The sequence below is a fragment of the Empidonax traillii genome, unplaced genomic scaffold (genome assembly GCF_003031625.1).
Source record: "Empidonax traillii isolate 1590-97213 ecotype Southwest subspecies unplaced genomic scaffold, ASM303162v1 scaffold84:size2688230, whole genome shotgun sequence".
NCBI lineage: Eukaryota > Metazoa > Chordata > Aves > Passeriformes > Tyrannidae > Empidonax > Empidonax traillii.
In genome coordinates, this window is record NW_020955277.1 from 1,898,771 (window position 1) to 1,922,282 (window position 23,512).

Genomic DNA, 23,512 nt, shown 5'->3' on the forward strand with positions numbered 1-23,512 from the left:
GGCACACAGCAGTACTGCTTGGTGACAAATACATGCAGCTCTTGAACCTGCAGAACAGGAACCACAGCACAATTCAAAGTGAGAGAGCAACAGAAGCCACTTGACACGATGCACGTGACCACATCAGTAACCCTGCAGCTGGACCCAAGAGCCTCCACCAGAGCAAACCATTCACTTGTGTGTCCTCGGCCTCCCCTGTAACACCCACAGGAAAGCAGCTTTAGAAGCAGCAGCATCCACCACTGTGCCACATGTACACCCACGCAGAGTAAAGCACACCACTTCTCACCCTTTGTGAAAAAAAACTCATATGTGTGCTCTGGCTGGTAAGTTTTACCTTTTTCCACCTTACCAGAACACATCTTTGTTAAACTTATGTTTTAATGCAGCTTTCCAATAGGATGTAGCAACTTATGTTCACCACGTAGGGGAGGAAGGCTTTCATTTTTTCCTGTTTCTCTCTACATCAGTTTTAAGTGTCACTTGCTCAAATTCCACTCCTTTTCTCCCTCTGCTACTTGCCCCTGGAAAAAAACAACAAAACAAAACAGAACCAAACCAACCAAACAAACCAAAGATGGCTTTAGTTGTCTTATTCATATCCTTCAAAAACTAAGTGTGCTTTTACTAGTTTACTTCCAACTTCAGGTATTTCTGCAGAAAAAAAAGCTTCTTTCTGAACACACATAGGCTTATAGAAGCACGTGGAGTCAGAGAAAGTGGCCTGCAGCAGTGCTCAGGCTTGCTGTGCCAACAGTATTACGACAGGAAACTATGAATAGAATATGTACTGCAACTGGGGCTTTGTTCAGGGCAAATAAAAGTAATACAGCAGTGCAGAAACTATTTCTGAGAAAGCAAGCCATATCTGTGCTCACTAATGGCCCCAGATATTCCTTCAGCCTTTCCACTGCCTCGGCTGTCTGTGCAGAATGTGTTCCTTACACTACATGAAAAGTTGTAACAATACTTGTAAATACATGTAAAATTCAATATTAAAGTTTCGGAGGAGTTAAGAATAAGTGACAAACACCTTTATGTTTACAGAAACACACAAGCTAAAAACCAAAAGCTTCAAACATAAAAGAACAGACTGACTTCTTGTTTAATTTTTTTTATTTTTTTTATTTGGGAAAAGTGCTTCTTACAAAAGGCAGCTGCAAAACAATACGTTATAGACCTCAGAACAATTTCTCATTCCATTTAAAAGTGAAAGGAGAGGCAGTCTAGGGGACAAGAGCAGCAGGAGAACAGATCACGGGGCATCCACAAGTCAATAAAAAACAGCAATAATGTAATGCAAGGTTAAAATTCCTGTGCTGGGGCTTTGGTGGCAAAGTAATTTCTCAATGCAAATTACAGCCAGAAACTGCATGACTGCCTTTGTAAGCAGTAAGTCACATAAACTGAACAGCTTTACCAGGCAACCTGCCCCACTCAGCTGCAGAGAGCACGTGAACCTCAGAGCAGCCGAGAGGAACAGAGATTTCCTAGCAAAGCTCACGGCTTAAGTGTTTACATGAAGTTCTAAAACTTACAGAGCGATAAAGCTAAAGGGTCCTCTCTGGTGTTCCTCTGACCCCACCTTGGCTAACCAGATTTCTGCTCCTGGACAACCCTAACCATACACATGGAAGAGAGCTGGTGTATTAGGGAGTGCCGTTTATCAAGTTAAGCGATAGTTAAGATCGTTGCCACAGACTGGGCTGAGACCACTAAACCAGTTTCATGTCCAGTTGGAGGCTAGACTTCATGCACCAAGAGGGGATGAAAGATGGTTTTGTTATTTTTAACTTACAGAGTCTCCCCATCCTTGAGGTCCAACTCTACATTTATCGGTATATACACATAGAGAGTTCTCCTTTCACAAAGACATTTTCCTTTCATGCTAAACACAGTAAAAACCCAGAACGTTCACACCTGGTTCTGGATACACAGTAGTAATAGTAATGTGCAAGTAAACAGAGACCAAAATCACAAATGAAGACGTGTACATGAGGGGGCTGGAACGGAGCTGATGCCAGAAAGAGTGTTTTTATCTGGCATGAAATCAGAAATAATGGTACAAAGACAGAATAAGGGCCATCAGCCAATTTACATCCCCACTGCATGGCCACTGCTCATTTTTGTATCTGGGCTCTTCAAAATGAGTGTGGAAGTCCTGTAAACACTTTAACCCTGGAACTGGGTGAACTCTGTTGGGTACACAGATGAAGCAACAAACCTAAGCTAACTGTTTGACAGTTAAATTTATTTTTACAAAAACTAACATTTTAAAGATTTATTTCTTGTTATTTGTTTAAACAGAGGAAAAACAACACTCCTGGGGTGGGAGAGGAGGGGATGGGAAGAGACAGACCCTGGGTAAAAGTTATTACAACAGCACCTGGAATTGATCGGCCTGCCTAGGAGAAACACAGGCACTGCCACAACACCACAGGTAATAGCTACTGCCTGAAGCCAAGACAACAGTCCACACTCCACTGACAGGTGCTATAGATCCAAGTCATAATAATCTTCCAGCTCATCATGAAATAAGTCCCACTCATCCTCGGAATCCGTTAGCTCATCGGCACCTCCTGCTGCCAACAGCATAAGCAACATCTCACCAAGCTCAAAGGTCACCACCTCATCCTCATCGGTTTCAAACGGATCACCGTTCTCCCGCTCCTCGATGAACTCCCAGAACCGATTCCTCCGCTGGGCCTGCAAGCGGAACACAAGCATTTCCCCGGGTGACCAAGGGGTACAAAGTAGGAGCCTTTCCAGAGGCTGACAACGTTCAGCCCCTGGTGTACTTTCTGACAGGCAAGAAATCACAGTTCTCATTCAGGGACATACTGACCTCCAGTAGAATTTACCCTTACACACCCCTATTAATGCTACCCAACACTTCTACTTCAATATGTTGTAAGAAAAGTTTTTAAAAATTTAGTCTTTCCATCCTGGCCTCCAGCATTCACGAACTTTAGAGCACTGATGCCTTCAAATTCACCATCACAGAGGTCTATCAAAACTTGGAGGGGGGAGTCAACATTTCCCTGTCCTCTTCTCAAGGCAGAAGACATAACGCACCCCCCTCCTGCGCTCTCCGTATGGAAAGGACAAACAAACAGCAGCACTGACCCGGTATCTACTCGATGTTCCCACTTTGGGTCTCTGTGGCTCCTCTTGGCGGCCATCAGGATATTCATGCTTGTAAAAACAGTTCCCTCCAAATGGACAGCTTCCACGGCCTTCATCAAAGTACCTGCATGGCTTGTTGCTGAAAAGGAAAATATTGGAACCCTTACTGAGAGTAGACCCCAATCAGACTTCAGAACTGCATTTACCTGTAGGTCCACAAGGATCTCAGGTACCAGGAGCTGAAGGTATTTTGCCAGCATAAGACTAACACACAGAAATGATGTATTACACGGCATGTCTGGGCCAATGCATGCAGAGGGACAGTGATGGTTTGCAGTGCAAGAGCTTGTACTGCCTTATGGCTACACCAGCAGCATTTTGTGTACAGAAGGGAAAGACTGAGGTCAAAGAACACAGGAATAGCTTTGGGGCTGTGTGGTTGCATGCATCTGTGGGCAGACAGGCAAAGATGCACTTCACGCAAGGTGGTGGAAAGGAGGTGTGATGGGGGCTTTACATCAACACCCTTCTCCACGTGGGCCTGCAGTCTCAACTTGACAAAAGGCTGCATTGCTCATACCTCATTGCCTCCTTGTATTTCTGAATGAGTTTCTGCTTCTCTTCCTTCTCCTCCACCCAGTACTCACTTGGAATGACAAAGTTAGATGTGATCCGACATTCTGGGCAGGACCTGGGAAATGAACAGACTGTGCTGCAAAACTCCACATTACATGGTGCTCTCCCTCCTTTATAACAAGTCATGGCACATATCCACCTTTAAAGAGGTATTGCACTTGTATGCTTGCTGTGCAACCTTTTCAATCTATTCTCTTACACATGAGGATAACCTAAAGTCTCTTCAAGAACTCAGTGGCAATGACAGCTTGCCTCAGAAAAGCTTGAAAAAACACTTCACACAGACTCCTTTTTCTTTAGGATTAAATAAATTTATTTTTGTATGATTCCTGTATTTATTTGATTGGAACTCTTTACTTTTCAGAACAGCCTTAGATGGAGTAATGTTTTGTCAACTGAGCAATGCTTCAGGGCAGTAATGAATTCAGTAGCATACATTCTGAACTGGTTAATCTGTTTCTAGATTCCTGCCTGAGCGTCCAAGACATAAACAGTAACCACTGGACAACATGCTACTAAATAAACAGTTATCTTGTACCATTGAGTTAGCAAACTTAAACTATATTAACCAAATCAGAGTGTAAGTGTTATACCTAACGATTATTTCACTTCCAAACTAAGTTAGGATGCATTAAAGGCAGTCTCTGTGCAGTCTGCATCTGGAAGTCTGTTGCAAGTTGTCACAAGTTACTAAGTTCTTCCATAGTAACAAAGCACAATCGAAATGGGAAAGTGCCTCACTTTATAATCTTGCTCTCAAATTGCTTAGCACTCCTCCACTTGCGGATGCACTTGAGACAGTAAGTGTGGCTGCAGTTGGAGAGGATCCCAAAGCGGCGCTCACTAGGATTAGCTTTCTCATACACCACCTCCATGCATATCCCGCACACCATGTCTTTACTACGCTGGACGGCAAAGGAAAGCTCCATGTCCTTCTCGTGAGCTTCAATGCAAGACTGAAAAGGAGAGACAAAGAGAACGACTACAGAGACAGCTGTTCACCTGGTGAGGTCTAAGCAGGTTTTTTAAACTCAGTTTTACTCTACTCTTTTCCACACTGAATGGAGTATGATTAAACTGAAAAAAATCTTTATCCTCAAAATAAAATTTGCTCAAATGGGGAACAATCAGTCCAGAGTTCAAATTCCTTCCTTCAGACTTTGCTTGTAAACATGAAAAAGCAATCCAAAGGACCATCCAGTTTACTAGGCCAAGAAAAAAAGCTTTAGGATCTTTAAGCAGACTGCTCTCCCAGCACAGATAAGGAAACCCAGCTGCTTTTGAGTAGGACCATCACAGGAAACAGTTTAGTTTACAACCAGAATTTCATTCACTGCCTGACCTGCACACACCTTCAAATGGAAGGGAATTAATAACAAGTGACTGAGGAGAGCTAGGAAGCAATAACTTGGAGCTGTTTAACATCAGACAGTTGTTTGCTTACCTTTATGTGCTGAGATCTCTGCGCAGCATCAATTGGATGCAAGACCTGCAGGCCACACATATCACACACATCCCCATGGATATACACGCAGTTTTCTCCATAACGACATTCTCCTAACGCAGCGTAGGGGCACAGCTCCTTCTTTATCTCCACGTCTGCTTGCTGCTTCTCATACTCTTCCTCAATCACCATTTCCTGCAAGGGTGCTTCAGCACAGAAAGGGGCAGCTGGGAACAGAATGAAAGGCAGTAAGCAGTACATTCAGATTTAGAGCAGGAGTAAGAACATTCAAACAACTGAGGTTCATTTCAGTCTAAGTTTCATGCACCCTCAATTTGAACTAACAGTTATTTTTCCCACTCCAGAAGTTTCAAGACCAATTTTTTCATCCTTCAGCCAAGCAAGGCTAAAGCTATCAAGGCTTCAGTGGTCAGGGTAGATCCATTTACAGGCTAAGTCCAGCTTAGCTAGACCTGCTTAGACTTAGCTAGAAAACTCTGACTAGCCCTCAGCTTCTTAAGTACATTGTTATACATATTCTGGTTCAGCAACAATTAAAGAAGGCTACAAATCTCTCACTGCTTTTAGAATCAATTTCACTTCAGCTAAATTTTTCACATGAGCTAAAGCTAACAGTTGTTGTCCCCAGAAATTACATAGCTAATAAAGGGAGTGATAAGGTGTATCCAACATAATAAAATGCTAGTATGGGAACACCACGTCAGCAGTTCCTTATGTGCAGGTTAATTAGCAGCTTGTTGTTCAGCCTGAACAAACTTTCACTTCTAGACTCCCATGCATCTCTCAGGTTTATCCCAGACAGATAAACGTAAGAAACTGAAATTCAGGCTATTTTCACTGCATTCTAAGCTGGCCATCACTTTTGCAAAACCATAAGTGAATTTCTGTAATTAATTCTAAATTGAATTGAAATCTGTATTGTTTCTTTTCCCTATTTAGACAGCTGCTGCTTAACACTTCTCCCTGCACCTCCTGAGCACACCCTTGTCTGCATCACCAGGAGTCAAACAGGCCTTTTGAGATCATTACATAAGCAGGATGATCACTAAGTTACAAGACAAAAGCAGTCAGTGTGAAACTGGAGATGCAATAAACATAAAGCATTATTATATGCAGAAAAAACACCAGTAAGAACAGCAGCTGGACTTCATTTATGCAAGCAGGAGCTATTACAAGAGTAACAAGTTATCTATGCTGTAAGAAAGCATAACTTTTAGAAGCTGTTCAGGCACTAGATTTGGAGAAATTAGCAGAAACTACCAAAAGCATTCTTGGATCAGCTAAAGTGAAGGACAAACTCCTTCTCAGAATGAATCAGAGGCTGCACAACGGCACAGTTTTCAACCCCATGGGGCAAAGAGATAAATTAGGCATGTATCAGTGTGTTAATCTGGGGACAGAGAAAAAGAAAAAGCAGGTCCCTGAGATCTCAGAGTTTCAGGGGATTAAGCAAATATTGAAGATTAGTGTAGGAAAGAATCAGCTCTCCAAATAAGATCAAGTCTGCTTCTTGAGCCATGTCTGACTGTAAGGGTCACTCACACAGATCTTGGACCAGTCTGTTAGAAACACGTTTCAAAAGCAGGTCTGTAACAGAGTAACAAGTCACCTGCCAACCTGCTCATTTTTCAGTCAGAGACTCCCAACCGAAGCAAGTTCATCACCTCGTTTTCCCCATGAGTTCTAGTGAACTAGCAACAAGTAACAAGAAACCACACACTAGGGTCTACCTACTCTTCTTAGTTCAGTATAATAAGAAAATAGGTACTTACTGAAATCCCACGTGCCCTCCCATTTGAAATGCATGGTCTTCACTTACAATAGAAGTAACAAAAATCACAACTACAATCCAGAATTCATTCCCTCAACTATTATTTTTGCCAGTGTTTATTTTAGTTACTATTGTTACAGATTTTTTACCTAGTTGAGGGCCATGAAGATGATTAGAGGGATGGAACACCTCTCCTATGAGGAAAGGCTCAGGGAGCTGGGGTTGTTCAGCCTGGAGAAGAGAAGGCTCCGGGGTGACCTTATTGCGGCCTTCCAGTACCTGAAGGGGGCCTACAAGAAAGATGAAGAGGGACTTTTTACAAGTGCATGTAGTGATAAGACAAGGAATAATGGTTTCATCAAACTAAAATTCAACCTGAAAGAAGGTGGGTTTAGATTAGAAATCAGGAAGAAATTCTTTATTGTAAGGCTGGAACAACATGCATATTTTCTGTATCAACTACAGTTTTGCTGCTTCTTTGAAATCAAAATTAGAGACATTCCCAAGACTCCACTGCTTCTGCAGTTAAAAATCCAACATCAGTCAGATTAATATTCACTCGCTATGATTCTGTCTGCTGTTTCCCAAACCACTGCTCTCCAGTAGGTGGACTCAATCCCTACCTTCTCACTGCCCCTTTCCCAGTCGACAGGGTTAAATTCATGCTGGTTTGTTACCTTCAATCCACACACCACCTGCTTCCACTCTGGAACACACTCTGTAGCATCAAATATATTCATCTTGTAGTAGCAGGAAACAGCCACCTAACCGAGTGTTTCTTACATTTCTGCCTTTCTACTCATTCTCAATACTCCAGAATATGTAGCAGCAGCAGCCGCAGAACAAATATGGAAATGCGGCACATCTGTTCAACAAACGAGTGAATATTGAAAGAATCACTGCTGGTACTGAAGTCAACCTCAAAATATGAGGTTTAGTCCCAAATCAGAGATTAATAGTAGAATATGAGCATGGTAGATGAGCACAGTAGAAGCTATGCATGGTTAAACTGCCACCCGAGTCTTTGTCATTAGTGAGACAACTGAAAACACAGGCTTCTAGTTAACCTTGACAAGTAAGTGCTATTTTTAAGTTACCAAGCATCTATACATTTCTCCAGACATTTGACAAGAATAATCTGTAAGGTTTTACACTGTAGAACACGCTACATACATCTACCTGATCACTGCAGCAAGGTTCTTTATTTCTGTAGCTTAATAAAGACAGTGGCTTCAGAACAGTAAAGCTTTTTTAAAGCTTTTTTAAACACAGATTTTAAGAAGTCACCATGGGAATTAGCATCACAGCACCGTTCAGAACAGAAACGGCTGAGTATGTTTGTACGTTAAAATACATCAAATTTGAAAGGATATAAAACAGAATTTGCAACTAGATTCAGAGAATGTTATTTAACTTAATCCAGCACAAGTCTCCATGACAAATGAGCCTGATCTCCCAGAAAAAGAAACTGTTTCAGTTAAACTACGTTTTAACTGAAATTCCCTACACTTTGGAAATTCCAGAGAAAGCATCAGCTCTTCTTTAAGGAGTAGGTGTATTTAAAAGATCTCTAGTTGTTCAAACTAGCAATGAATTGATTCCAGTGGAGGGTCACCCAGCCATTAATGAGGCTGAAGCCTAAGATGAGAGATTGACTCTTGTCAGATGTGCACAGGACAAGAGACAGAAGGCAAGCTGAGGCAGGGAAAAATCCAATTACATACTAGGAAAAAGGCTTTTCCTTGTGAAAGAAGTCAAACACTGCAAAGGATGCCCAGAGCTTATGGCACTTTGAACATCTCTAAGGACAGAGACTCAACTAAACAAAGCCCCTGCCAACCTTCGAGCAGGTGAAATGCAGAGGTTCTTTCCAACCTAAACTGTTCTGATTAAAAGACTGAAAAAAGGGATTCTTTGTCTTAACAAGCAAAGCTGTATCTTTTTTGACTGTAAGGTGACAGATTACAGGTAGCAGTCAAGTTTTTCTTCCTTTGGGATATGCTGAAGTCACACATGCATCAAACAACTTTATAATCAAATGTCTTAACAACACTAGCAAACTGTGCCACTTGGCCATTCTTTTCCTCTTCACCCTCCTCAAATCAGATTGCAGCAGGCTGTACGCAGCACCCTGGAACACTGAGAAGGTAATTCTCTTTTCAGATCTGAGAATCTGAGTAGTGCTGTACAATCAGAGTAGTATAATTTGAGCACTGTATGGCAACTTAGAACTCTCCTGGACGCAAGGCGTCCATTTTGACTTCACACAGTTATTGAAGTACTCATGGTCTTCAGTTTTAGAGAGTCAAATAGAAATGAAAGTAAACACCTTCAGCCTACTTTTCACTTAAAATTTAAGACACTGTGCAACCTTTCTGCAGGGAAAGCAGATGACAAGTATGCTACTCAAACTGTCTGGTCCCATATGATAAGCTTTTTCAGTCTCATTTTCACCATGGTCTGTCACAGTATTAGCAAGTTCAGTCTCAGAAAGGTTACTAGAATAATTCATTTTCAGCCTCTGGCCTGAACCACCTGGACTCATGAAAGTAAATATTAGGCTTCAACTCTTTCAACAGGCATCTGTACCTCCACTGAAAAACCTTTAAAAGATTGCAAAGACACCCCAAAACAAGCCAACTGGCCCAAAACACAAAAGCATCAGATTAACTCCCCAGAGTAGTGACATTAATTGCATCACCAATATCTTCTTCTCCAATCATACGTGCAAACTAAACTTGACAGAAAGAGATCCCCCAAGTCATTCTGAGGCACAGCACAGCAAACACAGTCACGCAGAGACTGTCTAAGTACACCCAGGTTCAGAACAGCAGTAATAACCAATGTGGAACAGTCAGTACAACTTCATGTTGGAAAATTCAAGCTCACTTGAAGGGATTAATAAATATGAATAGCTGTAAACAAAAGTATTAAGATTAATGCACTACATGCGCATTTATTTACAAACCGTTGACCCATGATGGAAATCAACTGCTATCCCACGATCAGCTTACCACGTCCACAGTACGGCTGCCCAGGGACGAACTCCACGGCATTCACCCAGTCTTCAGCACCTACTCCTGCAGCTGCCAGATCCGTGTTTTCATCTTCTATCTCACCAATAAATTCTTCAACTGTTTCAGGGAGTGGTTCGAAGTCTGAGGACACTGAGGGATAGATTTCTGCATCTGGATTCACATCAGCCACTTCCTCCTGTATTAGTGGCTTGGTATGTTCATACCTAAAAAGACAAAACACATCACATCAATTTTTCACTAAAAAAATACTTCTGTAAAGCAGCCCAGTGTATTGGAAATGAACTGATGAAGAGGTGAACATGCTGTCTGGAAGGAGGACCTAGAATGGCTTGAAAGTCACTGATGACTCTATAGAGATATGCTTTCACTTGTGTAATATGTCAACACTGCTTAAGGAAATGCAAAGCACTCATGATTTTAGAGAAAATGGAGCAGCATAACACAATTTTTACTTAACTTATACAGAACAAACTTCAATTATGTCCACAACTGGTCAGATACCTACTATGCATATGCAGTACTGCTGAATGAGAAAAATTAGTTCATTCAGCTTTACTTCAGAGAACCTCACCAACATAAATGATTCTTCTCCTGTGTCTGAGCATCTTGCGTCATTCAGATTTTACACTGAATTTTAGTACTTATTTCTAACGCCTCTTTCAACTCACTGTGGAAAATGATGCTCAGAACACTTTGATCCCTACCACCCACAAACAGGAAAGCACCACTTCCCTCAAAAATCTGTCTTCCAGCAACTAAATGGGGAAAATGTATCTTTGAAGTCTTGGATATTTGCTACTTAATTTCAAGGACAACAGCAGGGAATTTTTTGAGATCATACAAAAGTTTTAAGTGACTGTGATTAATCTACCTTTTGTCAGATTGAAAACACCGAAGTGTCACAGTTCTTGCACATTAAAGAGATGCTCCCAACCAAATGCCAGTTTTGAAATTCTAATCCTATGAAGCCCAAATTTAAAAGCCAAGCCTTCAGTCCTCTACATCAGTGGCCTCCGAAGTGCATGCACCCTATGAGGTGTGCGAGGCAAACCACTGGGGTGCCAGAAGAGAATACTAGAACTTTTTTGTAATTTTTTTCCCCTTAAAAAATAAAATTAATATTTAACATACAGGTTGACAGCAGTGCCCTCACTCAGCCCATATGTCAGAGGGTCCCACGTGCGGTATGTGTGAGGTACCCTGCAGGAGGAGCAGGTGTTCCACCACCCAGTGGGGTTGACAGTGCCACCCCTCCCCCCCATTCACTCACTTTCAGCATATTGCAACACATTGCAGTTTGCCTGTGCCCACTTAAATGGATTGACAGATTATATCATCTTGTTTTACCTAAACTAACCCTGACAAAGAGAAAAAGTGCCTTGGAAAGATCCTCGCAACTGTGGACTGACGACAGTTCTGATAATGTGAGCAAAAGCAAACAAGAAAATGTCACAGCTAGCACTTCTACTCCTACTACTGCAAGCCCTTCATCAGCCACGTTACAAATTAAAAACAATGCCAGCCTATTCAGCTCTGACAAGAACTTGGGGGGAGGGGGAGCACAAAATAAATCAAGATTACCAAGAAGGCAATTTGAAACAAGGATTTACATCCACAACTATTAACAGAAGACCCTTGCCCTCAGTGTATACCTTACCTTGAGATATTGGCTCATGACAATATGAAGCCATCTCAATTGGCAAGACGTTGAAAATCTGAACATCCAGAACATGAAGACAAACATCTACAATTTCTTTCCAAGATGTTTCAAGTCATACCATACTCAACCCAGTGCTTTAGAGAACTTTTCATGAAAGTGCTTAAAAGCCTCTTCTGAGGCTTCTTACATAACGATGAAAGACAAAAAGTCACATACCATTGGACCACTTGTTCTTCCTACTGTGGTAAAAATGACTGAAACTACACACAGAAGACAATATGGTGACAAAGTAAAATACATTCCTTTGGCAGCAAATACTGTTGGGAAACACGCAGAAAACACTGCTAAAGATCTGAAGAAACAAGAACTAGAACTAATGTGGGAAGTTTGTTGGACAGGAAGAAAGTATAGATGTTTCTCACATGTCTCAGCTTATACTTGCTAGATTCTGTTTCAATAATAAAATACACAAAGAACTACTTTTTGTGAGACACCAAAGAAATGATGTACCAGAAGAGAAACATTCTCAGCAAGTTACTTCATGAATAGAGACAAAAAGACGTACCAGAAGAGAAACATTTTCAACAGACTACTTTAATAAAAATAATGCTTTATGGGAAAACTGTGCAAGTGAAACCACAGAAGGAGCAGCTGCTCTGACCAGAATAAACGACTCCAGGGTAAGGTTACAGAGATAACACCACTAGAAATTCATCCACTGACTCATTCATGGGTAAGCTATTGTAGCAAAGATGGATCCAGAAGCACCAAAAAACTAGATAATGCCATAAATAGGCATTTTTGCAAAAACAAGACCTTTAAATAGTCAAACGCTTACAACACTTAGTTAAGAGGTGGAGAGCTACCACAAAAATCTTTTCTACCACACAGATGTTTGCTGATTATCTCATGGTAAAGCACTTAAAAATTGATGACTCAAGGATGAGTTATGTATGTTTACTTCACAAAGACAAGTGGTCCAAATCTGTGACCTTTTCTGTGATGACAAGTCAATGACTATCAGTAGTAAGCTACTGAGCAGACGTTAAAAAAAAAAAAAAACAAACCCAAAACCAAACACACTCAATTTTATTGGCGGAAACAGAACAACAGAAAAGTGTGTCAACTCCAAAAACCTTTCGTATCTTGTACACTTAAAGCTTGGAAACAATTCTCTTACATGTTTAAAAATCTTTCAAACTCAGAGTTCCTGTGCATTTTGGACCCATTTGCTAAAAATACAACAATCCAACACCTTCCAGTTAATCTGAAAGAACAGCTGATTGACATCAGGGAAAATGGAAATTTACCAGCTAAATTTATCACACATTAGTAAGTGCAGCCAACAATACACTTCCTTTGGGATCCACGTATCTTTGTGAAAGATCTTTTTCAGCTCTGACAGCCATTAAAGCCAAGGACTGAAATAAACTGACCTTAGAATGGGACCTTCAAACAACTATTACAAAATGTTAAACTGAGATTTTAAAAAAACAGTGAATCCCATTAAATCAACATTACTGTCAGTAAAAAATATTGTTACTAAGAAGGTTTTTAGTGACAGCAACAATAGTTTCAGACTGTTTATAAAATTTTTATTAAATATGGTTTATTTCACCTTTAATACATTCTTTCTTAAATTCTGATTTGTATGTATGTTTTATCACGTGCCTAACATTAGCAAAATAGTAGATATATATAAACTATAAATAAATATTTATGCTGGAGGGAGCTTAGAAGTTTTTCACTGATGGAGGCATGATCCAAAGTTTGGAGACCACTGATCTACCTGATCAAGAAAGCAACATTGGCATACAGAAAGCTACAGAGAGTTTTTTTTTGTTGTTCTCTTTCTTATCCATACATGAAAGCAAAGCTAACTATGAACTATCACATTAAATCATTATGCAAATATTTAATCATTCATTAGAACTGCAATAAGACAGAATGTTAAAACTTTGGATAAACTTTAGTAAAATCAATGTATGACGATACAAACACCCCTAGGCCTTTGTGAAGCTTTGCTCCACTAGGAGAGTAGCAGTTTCCTTTCTTCACAGTTGACTTTTTTAAATAATTTCAGGGGTATAGTTTAATTCATACTATGTTTTCATAACGTATGACTATTTTGTACAGGCAGCATTTTAGAACTTAGATGACAAACTCCAGTTGCTTTTCCAAAATGGCAGTTAAAGTGTCAGAGTACCAATTCCTCAAGACATATACAATACTAGAAAAAAAAATAATTCTTATCTGTTCAGGCTTTTACTGTCATTTAACAAATGTAACTCAGTTTTATCTACTCAGCTAGTCTGAATGTAGTCTCAGATTTCAACTAATCTAACTCATGTTATTAATAAACAAATAAGTAAACTCCACATCTTGACAACTATTACTTTTACAAAAACAAGGTCTCGCCTTGCCTTCCCTCATTTATTTGCATAGCAAAGCAAACAGTGCTACTTAGCAAGAGAACAGAGTACGTGAAAAGCTATTTTTATAAATTTCTGAAGTTGCAATGAAAAAGGAAAGCGCTAAGATTTACTACCGTTCTGTGAGCTCTCTACTCAGGGATTCAGAGTGAAATGACTCCTGCAGGAGGGTCAAGAACATTTCCTTACCTGCAATGATCTCCATAAGCACAGCATCCTCGCTGGTAATACCTGCACACCATGGCAGACTGACTTGTGGAGAGGTCATGGGAGTAGCGGCAGTTGTCTCCTTCCTTGCAAACTCCATGCATGAAGTATCTGCAAGAAAAAAGATTACTGTGAATTAAGGAGAAGCACTGAAGTCGCAAACAAAGTATTTGGATGATTTCATTGTTCTATAAATCAAGGTATGGTGAATTAAGAACAGTAATAAAGAGACTCATGGGACCCTGCTCCAGTATAAACATAAAAATAAGAACATCTGAGAAAAGAGGAAGCCTCAGCTATTCCACTGAATTGCACAGCACGTTTAGGGACCTGCCCTTACAAAAGCCTGAAAAAACCCTGTAAAGCAAACAGTTATCCAGGGCTACGACACAGAGGAAAGAGTCTTGGACCAAGTTCTACTTGTAGTTCCTGTGTTCTGATACAAGTAAAAACCTTAAGAGAAGCCCACCACAGAATCAAAGAATCAAAATCAGACACACCCTAAACAAAATGCCTAAGGGTTTAAATCTGAATTCATAAATAATTCAATTCAAAGTGAATTTCCTCTCCAAGAATGCAAATCATGTTTGTGATGGATAATTACATCTGACAAAACACATGCACTGATTCCTGCAATAGGAGCCAAATCATCAGTCAAAGAGCTCTGCTTCAATACTGTGCTGCCAGTCTTGAAAGATTTGAATAGTTTCAAAGCTTTGAGGACAGTTTGCTACATTTTAGCATGTCCAGTAGCACAAGCTTAATTGAGCGTCTTCAATTCAGCTATTCAAGAAAACTGAACAGTCGTTTTCAATTTTATTTTTTTTTATTTTTAACCTAGAAGACGGAAGTTTCTTGAAATAAAAGGCACTGTAACTACTCAGACTCAGTATGTTCACATCAAAACTGCAACTGAAAATACATCTTTCCCAACCCACATAAAAAGTATTGTCCAAGAAAAAAAAAAAAAAGGAAAAAAAAAAGTCAAAACCTATGTTAGAGGTAATTATGTTTACCAACACTTCACTTGGGAAAGCAGCAGCATTGGTCCCCAGACAACAACTACTTTGCAAACTCTGAACTCACTGGAAATATGAAGACCTAGTAAATAAGAAAATTTGTGAGGATTTAGGTTACATACAAAACATCACTTGAAGAAAGATTGAGAAGCAGATTATGCCCTTCTAAGCCCCTGCTGTTGCTGAATGGGGCAGTTCTGCCCTCCTCCTGTTGCACAGCCAGCAGAACCAGGTCCTCCAACCAGCTGACTGCACAGCCACTCAGCCAGCACAGGACACAGGGATCATCTTTCAGCAGCCCAAACTAAGATTCAGTCAGCTCTTCACAAAACAGTACGTTCAGTTGATATTCCTAAACAGGAAAGGTGACAAACTGTTGAACTGCAAGCATTTCTGCACAGCTATTTAGTCGAATATATTTTTAGGAAGTCAGATAAGTCTAAGAGAACAATTCATCAAATGACATTTATAATCCAGTATTAGGGAAAATATTAAAATCTGAGGTTGAGTTTTAAGAGATGCACAATACCAGGGTATATTCAACATACTAAGACTAAAAAAAAAATAAATCTTAACTAGTTTTACAGACTACCAGCTGACACTGGCCATCAGGCTGCAATTCACCCTCAAAATCCCCTGTCTGTACACTGTAGCCATCTATTTATCAGGTAAGAAATGCGGCCCTACATAAAAAACAAGCAGTCCAAGACCAAGACGAGGCTCTGCGGGGTCAGGCAGCAGCACAAACTGCCAGCACACACCAGGAACAGGGTGTTGCAAAAGCAGAACAATACCCACCCTTGCACTCTCCACTGCGAACAAAAAACACGCACACACCCCAAACACCAACACCCCCCCCACCACCAACACAATACTGTAAGCTGTCCACAAAGTCACTTTGAAAGAAAAAAAAAAAAAAAAAAAAAAAAAAAAAAAAAAAAAAAAAAAAAAAAAAAAAACCAAAAAAAAAAAACCAACCCAACTACCCATGAACTCACAGAACCAGAACATAACTGGAATTTCTGGCTTGCTTGCTTTTAAGAAATGGGAGTCACACCACTAGGGTAAAAAAATTAATTCAGGTTGTTTAGCGTTTGTTCTTTAACAAGTGTTATCTCCGCCCTTTGCTGATTTCCACACAGCATCACTTCCCCCATGTGTTGGGGCAGCAACTTCTTAGCCACCCGCTGACTCAGACCAGGAAATGGCTGCAGATGGAACGTGCCATTCCTTTTGCTGCCCCCATGGTTATTTTTAATCTAGATCAGATCACTGTCCAGCCACGCTGCTCCTTAAGCCAACAAGGTGTTGGGACAGCACTGCAACTTAAACAAGTGACTAAGAGAAAGGCACCAGTCTGAAGTGAGGACATCTGATAGAAACCACTTGGTCAACACAACTTATCCTAAGTACATAAGCCTCAAAATCAGACTCTCCCACTGCTTCTTAGAGGAAATGGAGCTCCAAGTTTCTTTCCTTCTTTCCCAGTTTAGGTTAGGAAATCTTCTGCAAATACAGATTCTGTATAATTCTCAAAGTTGTCACAATTCATTATATCGAAATGGTAGGTTCTAAGGAAAAAAAAAAAAAAAAACAAACAACAAATATAAACCACTCCCAAGCTCAATTTAACTCACACATTACTTTTTAAGGGCTTCAATCCTAAACAGCAAATTCAGTGCCATTTGAATAAGAAGGTTGGAGTGGGAGGGAAGAAAAATGTATTTCTCCAAGGATTACAGCAACTTCCTCCACAACCCTCCCCCTTACCAAGAGGTAAGATTTTTACTGTAAGGTCACAAAAGATTTAAGACTTGACATACCAAATTGCAGCATATGGCTAAAACATGCTTTGGTCATGTCAAAAAATAAACAAAGTGCATTATTTTCGGAGAAAAGCAACAAAACTTATTTTGGAGAGCATCTTTATACATACAGAATATTCAATTTAACTCTACACAACAAACTGAAAGACAGATGAGTTATCTGCCTCACTCAGTGACATGCAGAAGGATATCTGAAACTTGCACTTGGTCAGGTAGTCAGAGAACACATGTATTTTCATCTGAAAAAGTAAAATTAGACCAAGACAAGTATATAACTGGATTTTCTCTGAGTCTCTGTGATGCTATCATCCAAAAAGGAATTATTCTGGCAGCAGTGCCTTTCCTATTCAAATATACAAGCATAACTTGGTTAAGCTGCATGGGGAACTTGACCACATAACTTTGGTCAGAGTCCAAGCCCAGATCATTTCCCCAGTTCAGTTCATTGCATGACCATACAAAACACGAGTGACACCAACAAACAAAACAGAAGAATTTTCAACATACATCTTGTTATAAATGCCTTGATCAAAACAGCATATCCTTATACCAATATGCAATGCTTCTTTCTGTAGCTTTTGAAGCTGTGCCTTGTTCTTTACCTCATGTTTCTGCTTTCAGGTAATGTTGTTTTGTTTATCAAACTACCGGTTTCGCCAAATTAGAATGCCACACCCAACAGCAAACCTTGTTCAAAACCCAACACATGGCCATGCCTGGCAGAGAGGGATCCTCAGATAACAGCCAACTGCATCCACTAGCTTCGTCAGGTGCCATACAGAGACTGGGAATTCCCAGGGAAGAAGGGAGAAAGGATGAGGAGACTAAGCACACTGCTCTAGCACAGCAGGCGGGCCACATTTGTGGTTGATGACATTCTGTCTGAGGTAGTAACTTTTAAGAAAAAGGGAAAAAAAATTGGTCTTAATAGCATTTAGCTCCTTGTCCCTTCTTCTCCATAACCTCCTTTAGCCAGACGTTATCAGGGGATCCAGAGCAGAGCAGCAATGGAAGGAACAATACAGGCAGGTTTGTGCCCCACATCTTATCCCTAGTGCTGCACTGAATTAAGGCATTAACTGACTACTGCACATTCTTCATATGAAAAGACAGATAAATACCTGACTTAGGTTTTCAGAAAGAACAGGGAAGTTACAGACAAGTAGACAGCTCTCAAAAGACGCCAATTAGTTGCTAAGGGGTTTATTTACATTCTGTTATTAAACAAATGAAATGTAATCTATTTATGTCAACTTGATGACTTTTAGCATGACATCTGGAAAACACAAGTATCTGGAGCAAACAGTGCCAAGCCTTTGGAAAAAATAGGTTTGCTATACCACTGCTTCATAAAACCATATATCCACCTCAACGGAAGGACTGAGAAACTTGGCGAGGATCACCCTTCTTTTCCTTATTTCGAAGACGGTAGTCAGAAAAAGATTAGAATACTAAACTAGTTCTGAATAGTTCTGCTATTTATTCCAGTTTAAAAATATGAATTATTACAAAGCACAAGAGCCTTGGAAACAGCTAAACCACAGAAGTAATATCAGAAAACTATTTTTCATCATCTCTTACGGAATGTGGTGATTTCCTATATTTCACTGTGAGACTTCTAAACTTTAGGTGCAAGAAAAGCAGAAGGGTAACATCAGCACAAGTGTATGTCTAGGAGAAATCGAAGTCCTTCATCTTAGTCACTGTGTCTCCCACTCTGAGATATTAATCATCCATCCCAAGGATACTACACTGGCACATTAAAACTCATTAGCCAACCTATTTATCATATCAGGTATTCAAAGCAGCAGCAAGCACTTATGCTGCTAATTTTAAACCTCCCAGTTCCAATGGAACAGAAGTATTCCTTTAGCAGCCATGAAGTGCTAACTCATTTATACTAAAGGGACCACTGTCTCCCAAAAGTTCTTCAGGCAGCATTAACTGTCACTCTTATGACAGTTCAAACAAAAAAGCACAAACAGAACTGTGCAGTGTTACTCACCCAGAAACTGCTGTACCTCCTACACTAAAAATGTGCATTTTGAAACTTAACCCCTTCACATTACTGTTAAATCTTCAAGCTTCTTTATGAAGGTAAAACAAGATTTGATAGTAAGTAACATATCTTCTTGAATATGAATACATCCTACTGAAACCAAACTTAGAAATCCAAAATTCTTATCACAAATTCCCAAAAAGGCAAGTTTAATTTCACTTTAAAGTCTGAGGAAAGTTATTCTGCCTACAACTGAAACGGCCCTGTAAAAATTAATAAAGCAATAATAAGGCAATGGGATAACTAGCTGGATTAGTCAAAGAGAACAAAGGATGGAGATGTTCATCAGATCCTAGGCCAAGATCTCATTGTTTAAGCTCACATTAAAGCACATTAATCATTACAAAAGAGTAGCTTTAGCTTCCTGCTAGTCCTGAGCGTTTGTAACTAAATATATTCCCTAGACAGACTGACTGCACTGCAGGACCCTGATGAACTTGGCTGCTTCTGTACTATGGCAGTCACCGTCTTCAATAAATCGATCCTGCATCTGTACCTGCCTACAGCCGTCCCACAAATCCAATTTGGCTAATTCAGCCTTTCCATCTCCAGAAATTACGAGGCAATCTATACAGAGGGAGCACTGACCTTGCCTCGCTCATAAAGCTGAGCTAAGCACGGCCCCGGCCATTTCCTCGTCACCGGCCCACGTTTAAGTGCCCGGCATCAAACATTAACCCGGGGCCTCGCACGCGGAGCCCTCTGCAGGAGCACTCCGAGAGCGCTGACAAACGGTGCTTCCCAAAGGGAAACAGCAGGGTATTAGCCAAAATAAATGTCGATCAGGGACCTTTTAAACAGGGCACGCTGAGCAACACGTGAAGGGACACAGCGAGCAAGCGCCTACCAAAGCCAAGCAGCGGCTCTTCACGCCGCTGCTGTCGCTGCAACCTGCAACCGGCACGTTTAGTGTAAAAAGAAAGTAAAGGACAGATATAGAGCTCAAACAAGACTAGAGTCTCCTTCTTTCTGCTCAAGGGATTTTTCCCTTTTACTTCCAAGTGACTCGGAATGTGCTTGCTCAGAAACTAATTCGGGTTAAAAGGAATTTAAAGTTATTATTTTTATTTTTTTATTTAAAAATAAAATTAAAAAAAAAGATCAGAACATGTTCCTCTATGTTAATCTTAGATTACCATTTGCTTTCATACAAACTAATATGTCTGCATTCCCAAAACTGTTTTAAATTCCTTTCTGCCTGCCAACAGACCAGCAGTGTAGGTTTAAAAACAGTCCATCTGGCAAGCTTTAAAACACGCAGCATGGCTTGCATAACCCCATACAGAAGATTTATCAGAAATACGGTTTAAGGGAAAACGCCGATAGGAAATGACGCAGCACCTCGGTGTGACACGGGCAGCAGCGCTCCTCGCCTCCTGCAGCCTGCCCCGACTTATTCCTGCTCTGCGCTTTAATAAATAATTGTCGCCGCATCAATCGGGAATTAGTTTCTAATTTTAAATGTGGACTGAAAAGCACAAGCGCTCGAATTACTTCGCATTTCCTGCTTTGTCGCGCTTTGCGGGACGCGGCCGCAGCACTTCCTTCCCTTCCCTTCGCTTTCCCTTCCTTTCCGGCCGCCCTTCGCGCCGGGCACTGCGGAGCTGTTCGCACACAATGAGCAGCGGCCCGCGGCTCCTCGCAAGGCGCCGGCAGCGCCTCCGAACCGCCCCGGGCGCGGCGCGGGCCCGACAGGATCCAGGAACAAACGCCTTTCCGCGGGTCAGGGCCGGGCCCGCGCCGCCCCCACCGGCGGGCCCGGGGCCGCGGCCGCGCCGCCTCCCGCGGGAGCCCCGCCTGGGCCGGTGCCGGGCCCGCTCGGTGCCGGAGCCTCCGCAGCCCCGGCCGGGCCCGTTCGCCGTCCGCGGGAGCGCGCGCGGGGCGGGGCCGGGCGCGCGCTCCCGCGGGCGGGCGCGCGCCGCGCGTACGTGACCGTGGGGGGGGGGGGGGGGGCTAAGGGGGCAAGGGGGGGAGCAGCGGCGGCAATGAGGGAAAAGACCCCGCGAGGGGAAAAGAAGAGAGGGGAAGGACAGGGAAGGGAAGGGCAGGGAAGGGCGGTCGCGCCCGGCCCCCCCACCCCGCCTGCCCCGCCGCGGACGCGGCGCGTACCTGCAGGTGACCTGCTTGGTCCAGCCGCCTCCTCCTGGCCCCGCGGAGGGCGGTGGCACGGCCGCGAAGTCGAAGGCGGCGGCTGCCGCCGCCTCCGCAGCCGCCGCGGGCGCGTCCAGGGCCGCGGCCGCCGCCGCGCCCGCCGTTGTGTCCAGCGCCGCCACCGCCTCCGCCATTTCTGTTTATCCCGCACGGCGGCGGCAGCGCCGGAACTTCCGGGAGGGCGGCCTTCCGGCCGAGGGGGGCGGAGCGTGCCGAGGGCCCGCCCCCTCCTCACAGAGCGGCAGCTCCCATTGGCCGAGAGGGGCGCGCGGGGGGGAGCACGCGGGGCGCGGTGAGGCCGGTGGTGCCCCCGTGCGGCCGCGCGGAGCCGGGAGCGGGAGCGGCGCTGCCCCGGCCCGGGCCCCGCCCAGCCCGGCGGGATGAGCCGAGCGGGATATGGCGTCGTCCCGTCGGAGCGACACGGAACGGCGACGTGGCGCCGGCCCGGGGATGGGGGAGCAAAACGGGGCAGCATCGCCTCCAAAGCCGGACCCGAAAGTCGGCACTAAGCCACGGCATGCTGCGCTTTTGGGCGGAGAGGCATCGCCTCCTCCTGCCGTGATATCTCCTTCACTGGGGATATTCGAGAACGATCTGCTCTCAGTCCTGTGCCACGTGCTCCAGGGCGACCTGGCTGGAGCAGGGAGGTTGGGCTGGATGACCCGCCGTGGTCCGTCCCGAGCTCACCGATTCTGTACTAAATCCTGATTGTGAAACTCCTGCTTGCCCAATCCGCATCATGTCCTTGGCTTCTCACTGACTGGAGTCTTGAGCCAAGCACTAAATGCTCCCCAAAAAGACAGTGACAAGCAGGGGTGCAGGGGCGAGGTGAAGGGGGAAGTCTGTCCGTGAAGTGTTATTGGTGTTTTGCCTCCCTCCTTGAAAATCATTACAAAAATCGAACACATCCAAGCCATCAGTCAATCCAGAAAATACTGAAATGAAGCCTTTGCTCTAAAAATAGGCAGTAGAACACCATCCTAAGATGGCCAGACTTTAGGAAGTGCACTAGACAGGAGAGAAGAGTTAAATCTGTTCTCAGATGGCCTTGAAACAGTGACTTGAGTGCCCTGGAAGGACCTAAGGAATGAGGCAATGGGAATGCTTGCTGGCATTTCTGGAATATGCAGACTCCAGACCTGGGCAAACACATCTCTGAATTAAAAGGAGGTGAAATAAACATATCAATGTTAAGAGACTTCAAACCAGGATACAGGTATGCATTAAAAAAAAAATAAAAAAAAATTAAAAAAAAAAAAAGGCTGTTAGAAGCTGAGCTTCATAGGATTCAGATCTGGGCACAGAGATGTCTAGTTCTTCGAATGAACTTGGTTGTATTAGACCAACCTTTACCCAAGACAAGGAGCACCCAGACAAAGACCTTGATCCAGGTTCTCTGTGCAACATTGATAGTTGGGAGCAGCAGACTCCTCCTGAGATTATCAGTGCCAGGGAGTTTGTAAATTCAGTTTCACAAATCTGTATTATGAGAAAGCCTGGATGCTCAGTGGAAAACTAACCCATGAGAAGTGGGAAGACCTTTTAAAAAAGTTCATATCAAAAAGAAGAAACTTATTTTCTGCACCCGATTCCATCACAGAGCATTTTTCATACAATGTTCAGCACTGAAAAAAAAGTTCAAAAACTGCACCAGGTATGTATGTTCAGTCTTGCATTCTGTTAGAAACAGCTGGAGGAAAAAATACTTCATACTGGGGGGGGGGGGGATCAAATACTTTAAAGCCATTAAGATAATCTGGAAAGTTATTTTGGATCCATTAGAATGATCGTGAAAATCCACTGATGAAAGTGGAAGGATGTCAGACAGTTAAAGAGCTTAAATCACTAAAGAGCAATCTTGTCAGACCTTCCTATTGGTTGGATTGTTGCCCTGGCAAGACAGGCAGTTCCAAGCACTGTCATTCTCACAAAGGTAAAAGAAATAAATGGTTAAATGTGTTTTCTATGATTCTGCGTGTCCTTAGTACCTATTCTGGATTCTGGCAACCTAGAAACAACCTTCTACAACAGAGAAACAGCAGTAAGTAAATTCTGGCCTAACCACTGTTAATAGACTCTCAGAAAGCTGGTACACATGGAAAGGAAAATACTGTCCCATGGC

General features: G+C 42.5%; 1 protein-coding gene across 3 annotated transcripts; it reads right to left on the reverse strand.

Moving 5' to 3' along the window:
- Positions 1-1,119: 1,119 nt before the first annotated feature.
- MKRN1 (makorin ring finger protein 1) lies at positions 1,120-21,539 on the reverse strand. 3 transcript variants are annotated; one of them, XM_027881174.1, is made up of 9 exons: positions 21,349-21,539; positions 14,318-14,446; positions 10,013-10,239; positions 7,148-7,288; positions 5,207-5,433; positions 4,504-4,718; positions 3,707-3,817; positions 3,127-3,265; positions 1,120-2,706 (listed from the first exon to the last, which is right to left on the reverse strand). In XM_027881174.1, exons 1-9 carry the CDS (start codon positions 21,522-21,524, stop codon positions 2,494-2,496), a joined length of 1,578 nt encoding a protein of 525 aa, XP_027736975.1. In that variant the 5' UTR covers positions 21,525-21,539; the 3' UTR covers positions 1,120-2,493. The 3 variants fall into 3 exon arrangements, with proteins under 3 accessions (XP_027736975.1, XP_027736977.1, XP_027736976.1); XM_027881176.1 differs by lacking the exon at positions 21,349-21,539 and adding an exon at positions 20,581-20,601; XM_027881175.1 differs by lacking the exon at positions 7,148-7,288.
- Between the last annotated feature and the right edge of the window lie 1,973 nt (positions 21,540-23,512).